General features: G+C 42.0%; 1 protein-coding gene across 3 annotated transcripts in view; it reads right to left on the bottom strand.

Annotated features, from left to right (window-relative positions):
* The window catches only part of chek2 (checkpoint kinase 2), a 94033-nt gene that overhangs the window by 18655 nt on the left and 58204 nt on the right, over nt 1-17174 (bottom strand). For all 3 annotated transcript variants that reach the window (XM_063039193.1, XM_063039195.1, XM_063039194.1), the window contains 2 exons: nt 10201-10287; nt 6628-6791 (listed from right to left, as the gene is read on the bottom strand). In XM_063039193.1, coding sequence (XP_062895263.1) covers nt 6628-6791; nt 10201-10287 — 251 coding nt within the window. The remainder of the gene's footprint in view (nt 1-6627; nt 6792-10200; nt 10288-17174) is intronic.

Genomic DNA, 17174 nt, shown 5'->3' with positions numbered 1-17174 from the left:
TGTGCCGAAGACGCCGCGCCCCAGCGGCCTCAGTGACTACAGACTGGTGGCATTGACTTCCCACATCATGAAGACCCTGGAGAGACTTGTTCTGGAGCTGCTCCGGCCTATGGTCAGGCCACACTTAGATCCCCTCCAGTTCACCTACCAGCCCCGACTAGGAGTTGAGGATGCCATCGTCTACCTGCTGAACCATGTCTACACCCACCTGGACAAGCCAGCGAGCACTGTGAGGGTCATGTTTTTTGACTTCTCCAGTGTGTTCAACATCATCCGCCCTGCTCTGCTGGGGGAGAAGCTGACAGCGATGCAGGTGGATGCTTCCCTGGTATCATGGATTCTTGATTACCTGACTGGCAGACCACAGTACATGTGCTTTCAACACTGTGTGTCTGACAGAGTGATCAGCAGTACTGGGGCTCCACAGGGGACTGTCTTGTCTCCCTTTCTCTTCACCATTTACAACTCGGACTTCAACTTGTCATTTTCAGAAGTTTTCGGATGACTCTGCCATAGTTGGATGCATCAGCAAGGGAGATGAGGTTGAGTACAGGGCTACGGCAGGAAATTTTGTCACATGGTGTGAGCAGAATTATCTGCAGCTTAATGTGAAAAAGACTAAGGAGCTGGTGGTAGACCTGAGGAGAGCTAAGGTACCGGTGACCCCTGTTTGCATCCAGGGGGTCAGTGTGGACATGGTGGAGGGTTACAAATACCTGGGGATACAAATTGACAATAAACTGGACTGGTCAAAGAACACTGAGGCGATCTACAAAAAGGGTCAGAGCCGTCTCTATTTCCTGAGGAGACTGAGGTCGTTTAACATCTGCCGGAAGATGCTGAGGATGTTCTATGAGTCTGTGGTGGCCAGTGCGATCATGTTTGCTGTTGTGTGCTGGGGCAGCAGGCTGAGGGTAGCAGACACCAACAGTATCAACAACCTCATTCGTAAGGCCAGTGATGTTGTGGGGATGGAACTGGAGTCTCTCACGGTGGTGTCTGAAAAGAGGATGCTGTCTAAGTTGCATGCCATCTTGGTCCATGTCTCCCATCCACTACATAATGTACTGGGTGGGCACAGGAGTACATTCAGCCAGAGACTCATTCCTCCGAGATGCAGCACAGAGCGTCATAGGAAGTCATTCCTGCCTGTGGCCATCAAACTTTACAACTCCTCCCTTGGAGGGTCAGACACCCTGAGTTGATAGGCTGGTCCTGGACATTTCATAATTTACTGGCATAATTTACATATTACTATGTAACTATTTATTACTATTTTCTATTACTATTACTATTTACTATCTATCAGGCAGAAAAAGGGGAGAAGGGGTGGCATTACTGGTCAGGGATACTATTACAGCTACAGAAAGGGTGGGTAATGTAGCAGGATCCTCTTTTGAGTCAATATGGGTGTAAGTCAGGAACAGGAAGGGAGCAGTTACTCTACTGGGGGTATTCTATAGGCCCCCTGGTAGCAGCAGAGATACAGAGGAGCAGATTGGGAGGCAGATTTTGGAAAGGTGCAAAAATAACAGGGTTGTTATCATGGGTGACTTTAACTTCCCTAATATTGATTGGCACCTGATTAATTCCAAGGATTTAGATGGGGCAGAATTTGTTAAGTGTGTCCAGGATGGATTCCTGTCACAGTATGTGGACAGGCCGACCAGGGGGAATGCCATACTAGATCTAGTATTAGGTAATGAACCGGGTCAGGTCACAGATCTCTCAGTGGGTAAGCATCTGGAGGACAGTGACCACCGCTCCCTGGCCTTTATAATTATCATGGAAAAGGATAGAAGCAAAGAGGACAGGAAAATTTTTAATTGGGGAAAGGCAAATTATGAGGCTATAAGGCTAGAACTTGCAGGTGTGAATTGGGATGATGTTTTTGCAGGGAAATGCACTGTGGACATGTGGTCGATGTTTTGAGATCTCTTGCAGGATGTTAGGAATAAATTTGTCCCGTGAGGAAGATAAAGAATGGTAGGGTGAAGGAACCATGGGTGACAAGTGAGGTGGAAAATCTAGTCAGGAGGAAGGCGGCAGCATACATGAGCTTTAGGAAGCAAGTATCAGCTGGGTCTATTGAGGAATATAGGGAAGCAAGAAAGGAGCTTAAGAAGGGGCTGAGAAGAGCAAGAAGGGGGCATGAGAAGGCCTTGGCGAGTAGGGTAAAGGAAAACCCCAAGGCATTCTTCAATTATGTGAAGAAAAAAAGGATGACAGGAGTGAAGGTAGGACCGATTAGAGATAAAGGTGGGAAGATGTGCCTGGAGGCTGTGGAAGTGAGCCAGGTCCTCAATGAATACTTCTCTTCGGTATTCACCAATGAGAGGGAATTTGATGATGGTGAGGACAATATGAGTGAGGTTGATGTTCTGGAGCATGCTGATATTAAGGGAGAGGAGGTGTTGAAGTTGTTAAAATACATTAGGACAGATAAGTCCTTGGGGCCTGATGGAATATTCCCCAGGCTGCTCCACGAGGCGAGAGAAGAGATTGCTGAGCCTCTGGCTAGGATCTTTATGTCCTCGTTGTCCACGGGAATGGTACCGGAGGATTGGAGGGAGGCGAATGTTGTCCCCTTGTTCAAAAAAGGTAGTAGGGATAGTCCAGGTAATTATAGACCAGTGAGCCTTACGTCTGTGGTGGGAAAGCTGTTGGAAAAGACTCTTAGAGGTAGGATCTATAGGCATTTAGAGAATCATGGTCTGATCAGGGACAGTCAGCATTGCTTTGTAAAGGGCAGATCGTGTCTAACAAGACTGATAGAGTTCTTTGAGGAGGTGACCGGGCATATAGATGAGGGTAGTGCAGTGGATGTGATCTATATGGATTTCGGTAAGGCATTTTCCAAGGTTCCACACGGTAGGCTTATTCAGAAAGTTAGAAGGCATGGGATCCAGGGAAGTTTGGGCAGGTGGATTCAGAATTGGCTTGCCTGCAGAAGGCAGAGGGTGGTGGTGGAGGGAGTACATTCAGATTGGAGGATTGTGACTAGTGGTGTCCCACAAGGATCTGTTCTGGGACCTTTACTTTTCGTGATTTTTATTAATGACCTGGATGTGGGGGTAGAAGGGTGGGTTGGCAAGTTTGCAGATGACACAAAGGTTGGTGGTGTTGTAGATAGTGTAGAGGATTTTCAAAGCTTGCAGAGAGACATTGATAGGATGCAGAAGTGGGCTGAGAAGTGGCAGATGGAGTTCAACCCGGAGAAGTGTGAGGTGGTACACTTTGGAAGGACAAACTCCAAGGCAGAGTACAAAGTAAATGGCAGGATACTTGGTAGTGTGGAGGAGCAGAGGGATCTCGGGGTTCATGTCCACAGATCCCTCAAAGTTGCCTCACAGGTGGATAGAGTAGTTAAGAAAGCTTATGGGGTGTTAGCTTTCATAAGTCGAGGGATAGAGTTTAAGAGTCGCGATGTAATGATGCAACTCTATAAAACTCTGGTTAAGAGGAATAGATAGAGTGGATAGCCAGCGCCTCTTGGAGTATTGTGTCCAGTTCCGGTCACCTCACTATAGGAAGGATGTGGAAGCATTGGAAAGGGTACAGAGGAGATTTACCAGGATGCTGCCTGGTTTAGAAAGTATGCATTATGATCAGAGATCAAGGGAGCTAGGGCTTTACTCTTTGGAGAGAAGGAGGATGAGAGGAGACATGATAGATGTGTACAAGATAATAAGAGGAATAGATAGAGTGGATAGCCAGCGCCTCTTCCCCAGGGCACCACTGCTCAATACAAGAGGACATGGCTTTAAGGGAAGGGGTGGGAAGTTCAAGGGGGATATTAGAGGAAGGTTTTTTACTCAGAGAGTGGTTGGTGCGTGGAATGCACTGCCTGAGTCAATGGTGGAGGCAGATACACTAGTGAAGTTTAAGAGACTACTAGACAGGTATATGGAGGAATCTAAGGTGGGGGCTTATATGGGAGGCAGGGTTTGAGGGTCGGCACAACATTGTGGGCCGAAGGGCCTGTACTGTGCTGTACTATTCTATGTTCTATGTTCTAATAGTAAGATTACTATTGCTATTTATTATTTATTATGCAAGGGTAACGAAAAACAATTTCCCCCGGGATCAATAAAGTATGACTATGACTATCACAGATGCTGGCTTTTGCACCTTTCTCTGATAACAATCTGGATGGTCGTTTTCATCTTTGGGATGGAGAACTCGACGCCTGTTTTTTCCGAAAACTAGTTGAAATGTGGACTCACCTGACCACAGCACACGGTTCCACAGTCTTTCGGTCTATCTGAGATGAGCTTGTGCCCAGAGAACTCGCCGGCATTTCTGCATAGAGTTGATGCATGGTTTCCTCCTTGCGTAATACAGTTTCAAGTTGCATTTCTGGATGCAGCGATGGACTGTGTTGAGTGACAATGGTTTTCTGAAGTACTCCTGAGCCCAGGTGGCTATAATCGTCACAGTAGCATGACAGTTTCTTAGGTCGTGCTGCCTGAGGGCTCGAAGATCACGTGCATTCAACAGTCGTTTCTGACCTTGCCCTTTACGCACTGAGATGTCTCTGAATCTTTTCACAATATTATGTACTGTAGATGTCGAAAGACCTAAATTCTCTGCAATCTTGCGTTCAGAAATGTTCCTTTTGAACTAACAATTCTCTCACGAATTTTGGCACAAAGGGGTGAGTCATGACCCATCCTTGTTTGCAAAGACTGAGCCTTTGATGGACGCTACTTTTATACCCAGTCATGATACCTCACCTGCTACCAATTAGCCTGCTTAATGTGGAGTCTTCCAAACCAGTGTTACTTGAATATTCTGTGCACTTTTCAATCTTATTTTAACTCTGTTCCAAGCTTTGTTGAGTGTGTTGCAGCCATCAAATTCTAAATTTGTGTATGTTTACAAAATACAATTAAGTTGGTCAGTAAAACTATTGAAAATCTTTTCTTTGTACTTTTTTCAGTTAAATAAAGGGTCACGTGAATTAACATATCACAGATTTTAGTTTTTATTGCATTTTGGAAAATATCCCAACTTTTCTGGAAATGGGGTTTGTATATTGTACACATTTCTCTGACTTTAAATTGAACCTTTGACCTCCCTTGTCAGCCACAGTTGTATTATTTTGCCATTTGAGTATTTCTTTACTTTTGGAATGCATCTATCCTGTACCTTTGTCATTTCCCCCCAGAAACTCACACCATTGTTGCTCAGCTGTCATCCCTGCCAGCATTTCCTTCCATTTGCCCAACTCCCCTCTCATACCACTGCAATTTCCTTTGCTCCACTGAATACTGCTATGTCAGACTTCACTTTCTCGCTATCAAATTTCAAGTTGAACTCAATCATATTGTGATCGCTGCTCCCTAATCACCTCCAGTTCATTATACAACACCCAATCCAGTATGGCTGATCCCCCAGTAGGTTCAATGACAAACTGCTCTAAAAAGTCATCTCTTAGGCATTCAACAAACTCATTCTCTTAAAATCCATTACCAATGATTTTCCTCAATCGATCTGCATGTTAAAATCTCTCATGACTATCAAAACATTGCTCTTTGACACATCTTTTCCATTTCCTGTTGTAATCGGAGGTCCACATCCCAGCTTCTGTTGGGAGGCCTGAATATGACTACCATCAGGATCCTTTTACCCTTGCAGTTTCTTAACTCAACCCACAAGGATTCAACACCTTCCGATCCTATGTCACATCTTTCTACTGATTTGACGCCATTCTTTACCAGCAGAGCCATGCCTCCCACCCAGGCGGTATCCTATCCCTCCGATACAATGAGAAAATCCAAAAATCTGAGATGCAAAGTGACTTGGGAGTCCTTGTGCAGAACACCCTAAAGTTTAACTTGCAGGTACAGTCAGCGGTGAGGAAGGCAAATGCAATGTTAGTATTCATTTCAAGTGGTCTCGAATACAAGAACAAGGATGTTTATAAGGCCTCACCTCACCTTGAGTATTGTGAACATGTTTGGGCTCATCTAAGATGTGCTGGCATTGGTGAAGGTTCAGAGGAAGTTCACAAGGATGATTCTGGGAATGAAAGAGTTATCATATAAGGAACGTTTGATAGATCTCTGTCTGGACTTGCTGGAATTTAGAAGGTTGAGGGGGATATCTCATTGAAACATTTCAAATGTTGAAAGGCCTACACAGAGAAGATGTGGAAAGGATGTTTCTCATGGTAAGGGAAATCAAGGATAAAAGGGCACAGCCTCAGGATTGAGGGGCATCCATTTAAAACAGATGTGGAGAAACTTCTTTAGCCAGAGGGTGGTGAATTTGTGGAATTTGTTAGCACAAGCAGCTATGGAGGCCAGGTCATTGGGTATTTTTAAGGCAGAGCTTGATAGGTTCTTGATTAGACACGGCATTAAAGGTTACAGGGAGAAGGCCGGGGAGTGGGGCTGAGGAGGGAAAAAAAAGGATCAGCTATGATTGAATGGCAGAGCTGACTTGATGGGCCAAATGGCCCAATTCTGCTCCCAAGATCTTATGATCCAAACCATATGCAACATATTACTTTCAACAGACTACTTATTCATAGAAACCCAATACTTTTGTTTACTTCAATATCACTTACTTTCGGAAAGCCAGTTTCCATTGATAATTTTTAGTAAAAGTCAAGTTACCTACCAAATGAAAAGTATAACTCCAAGGCTCCAGCAATCCACTGCTTTAGAATAGGAGCCTGCTCCAGCACCCAACAGCACCTCTGGAGCTAGATAGGTGGGTGTTCCACATAACGTCTTCATCAGTGAGGCTTCTCCTACGATCTTTGATAAACCAAAATCTGTAATCTTGAGAAGAGAGAGAGGAAAAGATCCCATTCTAAAAATTAAACTCAACTGGGCAATGGACTAATAATCTCTCAAATCTTTGTTTTGTAATTATGGATTCAAAATGAGGAATACTATGAGGAGCTGTATTTCATAAACACAGCTAGCTTGTACCTGGCTTTCAAATATCCTAAATAGAATGGTAAACTGGTTTGAACATCTGCTTTGTCCCTGGATCTGAAAATTACATGTCAATATAACTTAAAAAAAATTCACTCACAGACTGTGGACATCACTAGCATTTATAACTTATCCTTATTGCTTCTTTTGTTCAACAATGCTGCTTGCTGTTGACAGTTAAGAATTAATCACATTGATGTGTCCAAGAAATTGGGCAGATGAGGTAAGGATTTCTTTCCCTGAAAGTCAATGAATCAGATGAGTTTTTAAAAAAAAATGAAGTCCTCTAATTTCATGTAAATTTAAAAACCCTAACTTTTCATTTCGACTTTTTAAAACAACTTTAAATTCTCCATCTGCCATGTTAAATCACCTATAAAAATAAACCACTGTAATATCCCTGCAGAATGATTAGTGCTTAGAGACGAGGCAAAGATGCTTCAGACTTAAGAGTACCAAAGATTTCTGTGTAGGGAATTAAAGTTTTTAAGCAATTTGTATGAGGAGTAGAGCAGCATGTAGAGATACTGCATTAATGCCAGACCAACCAAAGATTTTCTGGATAATTACCATAAGATGGAGATAAAATAGCAGATTCGGCAATTTGGCCCACTGCGTCTCCTCCGCGATTTCATCATGGCTGATCCATTTTCCTTCAGCCCCAATCACCTGTTTTCTCAATGTATCCCTTTATGCCCTAACTAATCAAGAATCTATCAACCCCTGCTTTAAATATGCCCATGACTTGGCCTCCACAGCTGCCTTTGGCAATGAATTCTACAGATTCACTACTGTCTGGCTAAAAATATTCCTCCTCATCTTCATTCTAAAAGGATGCCCCTTTATTCTGAGGCTGTGTCCTCTGGAATTTTTGCAGATGACAATGTTGTTTCTGAAGTCCGAGGTATACAGGATAAACAGCGAGGGAGCCAATACAGTCCCCTGTGGGGCCCAAGTGCTACTTATAGCCATGTCTGACACACAGCTCTGAAGCCGCACAAACTGTGGTTTGTCACTCAGATGGTCCACTATCCAGGATACAATGGAAGTGCCAACCTGCATTGAACAGAGCTTTACCCCCAGCAATGAGGGCTGTACGGTATTGAAGGCACTTGAGAGATCAAAAACCATGATCCTCACAGTGCTGCCCAGTTTATCCAAATGGGAGTAGGTTCTGTTCAGCAGGTAGATGACAACATCATTGACTCCAATATGCTCCTGGTAAGCATCTTGATCAAAAAATATATTAATTTCTCATTCAAAAATACCTTCTTCTTTCCCCAGGCCTTGCGGAGAATCTCTGCTTTGGTTTTGTACCGAAGGAATCTAATCACTATTGACCACAGTTTACCTTCCCTGTCTCCAGAAGGCCTCGGGACGAGCGCGCAGAGTACTCTCTCAATGTCAAGTTCCATAGTCGAGGGAATCTCCAGCGTGTCCCGTAGTAACTTTTCTACAAACTCCACCATAGACAACACCTCCGCTCCTTCGGAAGCATTATATATCCTGATATTCTTCCGTCGTGACCTTTCTTCTTGGTCGAGTAGTTTATTTTCTTGTTGATTTAACACTTTCATCATCTTACTTAGCATCCATTCCACATCTTGAACTCGATCTTCCATCTTTTCAATTTGTGTCTCTGTCACCACTGTTTTTTGATTAACGTTGGTGAGCTCTGACTTGATATCATTCAGTTGCTGCTTTATGTCTTTTTGGAATTCCCGTATCTCTTCCAGAATTTTTATTAAATTTGCCGCTTTGCCTGAACGAGGCCCAGCATCAGCCTCGCTACCACGCGCTCGTGTAGGAGAACCGCTCGTTGCACCCCCCTTCTCCACAGGCTCCGCAGTGATGCTTCTTTTTATCTCCGTTCCTTTTCCCCATTCTTGTCCCCCTTACCAATTCAGATATTTTCGAGAGATCTTGTATTTGGCAGTTTAACGGGGCAAAATAAGAGCTTTTCCAGAGGAGCTATTATTTTATTCTGGACGATGACGTTACCGGAACCCTCTTAGTTGCCTTTTTGTGATCACAAGACCCTGATGACATTGCAAATGTGGGATGCTGTAGATTCAATTCACTGATTTATTGGCGGATGGTGAGGCCTTAGTCGTAGTCAGGACTCGTCCTCAAGCTGTGATGTCGCCTGTTTACAGTTGCCCAGGAGAGGCGTCAAGAATCTGGGCACTACACCCGAGGCAGTGTAGCGTGGCATCCAAGCCATCCCAGTGTTCGCTCGAAAGAAGACAAAGCTCTATTGTGTTCGACTGCAGACTGCTGCAACATTAATGGACTTGGGGTCTTGAACTAATTTTTTATGTGACTGTATTTTACTGATATCTTATATGTGCAATATGTACCTTGTGCTGTCTGTGACTGTTGGTACTGTGTTTTGCACCTTGGCCCTGGAGTAATGCTATTTCGTTTGGCTGCATTCATGGGTATTCATGTACGGTCCAATGCCAATTAAATTTGAACCATCAGTGTATATACAACACCAAGCCAGTTCACAGAAACAGTACAACAAAACTGAGATCAACACAGAAAGCAACAAAATAAATCATCAGCAAGAAACAGGAAGGAAGGAAATGCAAACAACAGGAATTCTGCAGATGCTAGAAATTCAAGCAACACACATAAAAGTTGCTGGTGAACGCAGCAGGCCAGGCAGCATCTCTAGGAAGAGATGCAGTCGACGTTTCAGGCTGAGACCCTTCAGTTAGTCCTGACGAAGGGTCTCAGCCTGAAACGTCGACTGCACCTCTTCCTAGAGATGCTGCCTGGCCTGCTGCGTTCACCAGCAACTTTTATGTGTGTTGCAGGAAAGAAATGCAGGTTGGGGAAGCAATGGATGATTTCAACTTGCTCAGCATAATCAGAGAATATAAAGAAAATGCATTTGTGAACTGGAGGTGGGTATGTTTAATGGTCAGAACCTTTGGAAGAGTGGCTTCTATTTACACATTATGCATGGCATAGGTAGTGGAATTGAAATACAGTTCAGAATTAGTCACACACTGGTCATCTCAGAAAGCAACTAGTTAGAGAATGTGGCTCACCATTTGGAATTTTAAAAGGGTGGAAGCCCAAAATCAAGTAGAATTTCACATACTCACCATGTAATTTGTCCAATAGGGACATTTGTCTAAGCACCATCTTACCTCTACAAAATATTATTGCAACTTCTTAATAACAAGATGCTCTTAATATTCATAATGTTAGTTCTCTCAACATAGGCTCCAATCCTTACCTTAAGAAGGCAGTTCTCCTCATTGCTTTTGAGCAACACATTTTCAGGCTTAAGATCTCTGTGAGTAATATTATTGTCATGAAGATACTGCAGGTAGAGAGAATCATAGAATAAATTAACTATCAACATTTACTCCAAAATATCCTCTCTCCACATAATTATTTCCTGCATTCCACATGCTTTTTTTGTATTTGAAAGTAAAGGACACCACCTGTACAGCCCTTTTAGCTCGTGTGTGTGCCAATCAAGATGCCAAATGAAACTTGTCCCTTCTCCATAATCCCTCTATTCCCAATACATCATGCATCCTTATAGAAGTCTGTTAAACGTCATTATCAACTTTCACCATCATCCCCTGGCAACACATTCCAGACAGTTACCACTACATAAAGCCCCATGCCTCTCCTCTTACCTCATCTCCACTTTCTTCTGAAAGCTATTCCTTGAGTATTAGATATTTCCACCAAAGGAGAAAGAGTCTGACCATCTGATTTGACTATTAAGTTGTCCTTCAGGCATCCATACTCCAGAGAAAATAATCCAAGTTTGTCCAACCACTCCCTATAGCATATACTCGCTAATTCTGGCAGCATCCTGGTGATCATTTTCTGCACTCACCAAAACCTCCACATCCTGTAATTGAGTGACCAGGACTGCAAATACTCCAAGTGAAGCCTAATCAGTTTTATAAAGCTGCAAGCCCTTCACACAGCATGCTCTGTAAAAGTTGTGTCCTTCAACGTGCAATTTCTAAAAAAGATGGACAACACACACAAGACCTCAAATAATCACCTTCCGCAATTAATCCAACTTCCATCCAACCTGAGATTGCAGCTGCTGCATTTGAACAGAAATTGAAAATAAACTTCAAACAAAAAACTTAAAAATGCAGCTAATTCACAAAGCACCCAGAATCAGCTGTGTCTTCAAAGTGCTTGCCAGACTGGTAATATGTGCTGTATTTTATTTTCTTAAGGACATTACTTAACCTGATGAACATTTATGACTAAACCCTACCATATCCGCCTCCACCACCGTTGCCGGCAGCCCATTCCACGCACTCACCATTCTCTGTGTTTTTAAAAAAAAACTTTACCCCTGACATCTCCAGCACCTTAAACTTGTGTCCTCTTGCAGCAACCATTTCAGCCCTGGGAAAAAGCCTCTGACTATCCACACGATCAATGCCTCTCATCATCTTATACACCTCTATTTTACATTTTTTAAACTCTTTTTTATTAATTATTATTAAAGATCAACAAAAAATACATTAAGGTAATCAAGTCAATATGTCAATATGTATAATGAAGAATTAAATTAGCAAATAATGGATTAACAAAGCTAAGCAATATATCAATAATAATAAGAAAAAGTGTTAAGAATATTTTTTTGAAAGAAAAAAAAGAAAAAAAAAGAACCCCTACTAAGAGAAAAAACCCCTATTAACTAAAAAAAAGAACGAAAAAAGACCCCATTGGGAGCACAACCCCAGAGCTATATGTCACAAGCTTCCATAAAAGACAAACAGCAATCTGCCAACTCAAATCCATTTAAACAAAAATCAGAAGGAAACCATATTAATTAACTCAAATCAGATGATAGTAGCGGGCAAATGAACCCCACCTTTTCTCAAAATCAAATCGAGGATCAAAAGTTCGACTTCTGATTTCCTCCAAACTAAGACATAGCATCACCTGAGAGAACCACTGTATCAAAGTAGGAGCAGAAGCATCTTTCCATTTCAACAAAATAGCCCTTCTGGCCAATAATGTAATGAATGCAATTACATGTTGAAATACCATAAATATATTGAAGGATTATACCAAACAAAACTGTCAGTTTATTAGGTTGTAAATTAATTTTTAAAACTTTTGAAATTGTAGAGAAAATAGATTTCCAAAAATGTTTCAATACAGAACACCACCAAAACAAATGTGTCGATGTAGCTGTCTCGGTTTTACTGACTATCAACATTAGGAAACATTTAAACAGCCTCTCCTTTGTCAAATAGTAACAGTGTACAATCTTAAATTGAATTAAACTGTGACTGGCAATGATCGAAGAGTTAACCAACTTCAAAATCCTCAACCAATCCTCTTATCAAGGTCATGTTAAGCTCTCTCTCCCAATCTTGCTTAATCTTAAGTGAAGGGTAATTGTGCTGTTGCAACAATAAATTATAATTTTTCCCAATAAAACCTTTCACTAAAGGGTTCATTTCTAAAATAATATCTAACAGGTCAGAATCCTGTATATATGGAAATTATTTAAATATTCTTGTGAGAAGCGTCTGACCTGAAGATATTGCAGGAAATGTGAATATGAGAGGGAGTATTTAGTTACTAATTGCTCAAAAGACATCAATCAGCCATCTTGGAACAGATCCATGAAGGAATAAACTCCTTTATTCCTCCAAAGAAGAAAGGTAGGTTCACTTAACGAAATAAATTTCGATCAATTAAACTAAAAAGTTTAAATTTTTTGAGATTAAAAAAATTATGAAACTGGAACCAAATTCGTAATGACTGCTTTATCACAGGATATAAATTTAAATTAGCAATTTTGGCCAGTTGTACAGGTAGAGAAACTCCAAATAACGAGGTTAAGTGAAACTGTTTCACAGCTTTCAATTCCAAATCAGCCCAAGGTGGTCATTCATTTTTATCAGCCCAATATAACCAAAAACACATATAACGTATATTAACAGCCCAATAATACATTCTTAAATTAAGCAAAGCAAGACATCTATTCTTTTTTAATTTTTTGTAAATGATATTACCAATTCTTGGTCTTTTATTATTCCAAACAAAAGATGAAATGATAGAGTCAATCTGATCAAAAAACTTCTTAGTTTAAAAAAAAGATATTTTGAAACACAAATAAAAATTTCGGTAAAATCATCATTTTAACTGCATGAATTTGGCCAGCGAACGAAAGTGTAAGTGGATTCCATCTACAAAATAATTGCTTCATAAAATCCACTAAAGGAACCAAATTAGCTTTATGATTTTTAGTAATAATACCTAAATATTTAAGAGTCCATAACTCTAAAAGGAATGTCATCATATATAGAAGCAGAATCATTTAGGGGAAACAATTCACTTTTATGAAGGTTTAGTTTATATCCCAAAAACTTTCCAAATTCGTTTAATAGTTTCAATAAACTAGGAATGGATTCTTCAGGATTCAAAATATAAACTAAGAGATCGTCAGCATAAAGGGAGATCTTATGAATAGTCCCATTTATGAAAATTCCATGGATATCTTTAGCTTCACGAAGTGCAATAGCCAAGGGTTCCAGCACCAAATTAAATAACAAGGGACTTAACGGACATCCTTGTCTCGTACCCCACGAAAGCCGAAAAAAAGATCAGCAACTATTGGTAATAACAGTAGCAATAGAGCTTTTATATATCATTCTGATCCACTTATTAAAATTAATACCAAAGCTGAATTTCTCTAAAACGTTAAATAAGTATTTCCATTCAACTCAGTCAAATGCCGTTTCAGCATCGAGAGAGACAACACATTGGGGAGTCTTAGAAAAGGATGAATATATAACATTTAATAGTCTCCGAACATTAGAGAAGGAATAACGGCCCTTAAAACTGTGCACTCTCGTGACAGACATTTCAGCCCTGAGAAAAAGCCTCTGACTATCCACACGATCAATGCACCATCTCATCATCTTATACACCTCTATCAGGTCACCTCTCATCCTCCATCACTCCAAGGAGAAAAGGCTGAGTTCACTCAACCTGTTTTCATAAGGCATGCTCCCCAATCCAGGCAACATCCTTGTAAATCTCCTCTGCACCCTTTCTATGGCTTCTACATCCTTCCCGTAGTGAGGCGACCAGAACTGAGCACAGTACTCCAAGTGGGGTCGGACCAGGGTCCAATATAGCCGCAACATTACCTCTCAACTCCTAAATGCAATTCCATAATTAATGAAGGCCAATACACTGTATGCCTTCTTACCACAGAATCAACCTGCGCAGCTGCTTTGAGCGTCCTCTGGACTCCGACCCCAAGATCCCTCTGATACTCCACACTGCCAAGAGTCTTACCATTAATACAATATTCTGCCATCATATTTCACCTACCAAAATGAACCACTTCACACTTATTTGGATTGAATTCCATCTGCCACTTCTCAGCCCAATTTTGCATCCTATCAATGTCCCGCTGTAACCTCTGACAGCCCTCCACACTATCCACAACACCTCCAACTTTTGTGTCATCAACAAACTTACTAACTCATCCCTCCACTTCCTCATCCAGGTCATTTATAAAAATCACGAAGAGTAAGGGCCCCGGATCAGATCCCTGAGGCACTCCATTGGTCACTGACCTCCGTGCAGAATATGACTCGTGTGCAGCCACACTTTTGCCTTCTGTGGGCAAGCCAGTTCTGGATCCAGAAAGCAATGTCCCCTTGGATCCCATGCCTTCTTACTTTCTCAATAAGCCTTGCATGTGGTACCTTATCAAATGCCTTGCTGAAATCCATATACACTACATCTACTGCTCTTCCTTCATCAATGTGTTTAGTCACATCCTCAAAAAATTCAATCAGGCTCCTAAGGCACGACCTGCCCTTGACAAAACCATGCTGATTATTCCTAATCATATTATACATCTCCAAATGTTCATAAATCCTACCTCTCAGGATCTTCTCCATCAACTTACCAACCACTGAAGTAAGACTCACTGGTCTATAATTTCCTGGGCTATCTCTACTCCCTTTCTTGAATAAGGGAACAACATCCGCAACACTCCAATCCTCCGGAACCTCTCCCATTCCCATTGATGATTCAAAGATCATCGCCAGAGGCTCAGCAATCTCCTCTCTCGCCTCCCACAGCAGCCTCGGGTACATCTCATCTGGTCCTGGTGACTTATCCAACTAGATGCTTTCCAAAAGCTCCAGCACATCCTCTTTCTTAATATCTACATGCCCAAGCTTTTCAGTCTGCTGCAAGTCATCACTACAATCACCAAGGTCCTTTTCCATAGTGAATACTTAAGTAGCTCTGCTATTTCCTCTGGTTCCATGCACACTTTCCCACTGTCACACTCGACAGGTCCTATTCTTTCACATCTTATCCTCTTGCACTTCACATACTTGTAAAGTGCTTTGGGATTTTCCTTAATCCTGCCTGCCAAGGACTTCTCATGGCCCCTTCTGGCTCTCCTAATTTCCTTCTTAAGCTCCTTCCTGTTAGCCTTATAATCTTCTCGATCTCTAACACTACCTAGCTCTCTGAACATGTTATAAACTTTTCTTTTCTTCTTGACTAGATTTACTACAGCCTTTGTACACCACGGTTCCTGTACCCTACCATAACTTACCTGTCTCATTGGAACGTACCTATACTGAACTCCACACAAATATCCCCTGAACATTTGCCACATTTCTTCCGTACTTTTCCCTGAGAACATCTGTTCCCAATTTAGGCTTCCAAGTTCCTGCCTGATAGCCTCATAATTCCCCTTACTCCAATTAAATGCTTTTCTAACTTGTCTATTCCTATCTCTCTCCAAAGGAGATAAAATTATGATCACTACCTCCAAAATGCTCTCCCACTGAGCGACCTGACACCTGACCAGGTTCATTTCCCAATACCAAATCAAGTACAGTCTCTCCTCTTGTAGGCTTATCTACATATTGTGTCAAGAAACCTTCCCGAACACACCTAACAAACTCCACCCCATCTAAACCCCTTGCTCTAGGGAAATATCAATCGATATTCGGGAAATTAAAATCTCCCATCATGACAACTCTGTTACTATTATACCTTTCCAGGATCTGTTTCCCTAAATGCTCCTCGATATCCCTGTTACTATTGGGCGGCCTATAAAAAACACCCAATAAAGTTATTGACCCTTTCCTGTTCCTAACCTCCACCCCCAGAGACTCGGTAGATAATCCCTCCATGACGTCCACCTTTTCTGCAGCCGTGACACTATCTCTGATCAACAGTGCCTCGCCCCCACCTCTTTTGCCTCCCTCCCTGTCCTTTCTGAAACATCTAAAACTGGGTACTTGAAGTAACCATTCCTGCCCCTGAGCCATTCAAGTCTCTGTAATGGCCACCACATCATAGCTCCAACTACTGATCTACGCTCTAAGCTCATCCACTTTGTTCACAATACTCCTTGCATTAAAATGGACATTATCTCAAACTGTCCGTCTGAGCGCATCCCTTCTCTATCACCTGCCTATCCTCCCCCAGACACTGTCTCCAAGCTTTCTCTATTTGTGTGCCAACCGCCTCTTCCCCAGTCTCTTCAGTTTGGTTCCCACCCCCCAACATTTCTAGCTTAAACGCTCCCCAGTAGCCTTAACAAACCTCCCTGCCAGGATATTGGTCCCCCTGGGATTCAAGTGCAACCCGTCCTTTTTGTACAGGTCACACCTGCCCCAAAAGAGGTCCCAATGATCCAGAAATCTGAATCCCTGCCCCCTACTCCAATCCCTCAGCCAAGCATTTATCCTCCACCTCATTCTATTCCTGTACTCACAGGCAGTAATCCCGAGATTACTACCTATGCAGTCCTGCTTCTCAACTTTCTTCCTAACTCCCTGTCTTTTTTCAGGAGCTCTTCCCTTTTCCTACCTATGTCATTGGTACCAATATGTATCATGACCTCTGGCTCCCTCCCACTGCAGGATATCTTGGACGCGATCTGAAACATCTTGGACCCTGGCACCTGGGAGGCAGTTCTTAAGGCTTTTTATTTCCTGAAATCCAAGTACCTTCTTAAATATACTGAGAATTGACATCCGCTGTGCTCTGTGGTTAAGAATTTTACAGGTTCAATAGCCCTTTCAGTGAGATTCTTCAGAGTGAGTCAACCCAATCTTTCTGCACATGCCACTTCAGGAATCAATCTGGTAAACCTCCACTGCACTCTCATACAAAAGGCATACATACGTAGGCAAGCAGACCAAATCTGCACATAGTATT

Source organism: Mobula hypostoma (genome assembly GCF_963921235.1).
Source record: "Mobula hypostoma chromosome 27 unlocalized genomic scaffold, sMobHyp1.1 SUPER_27_unloc_1, whole genome shotgun sequence".
Classification (NCBI taxonomy): Eukaryota; Metazoa; Chordata; class Chondrichthyes; order Myliobatiformes; family Myliobatidae; genus Mobula; species Mobula hypostoma.
The sequence above is the reverse complement of the archived record's forward strand: the minus strand, read 5'-3'. Positions and strand labels throughout refer to the sequence as shown.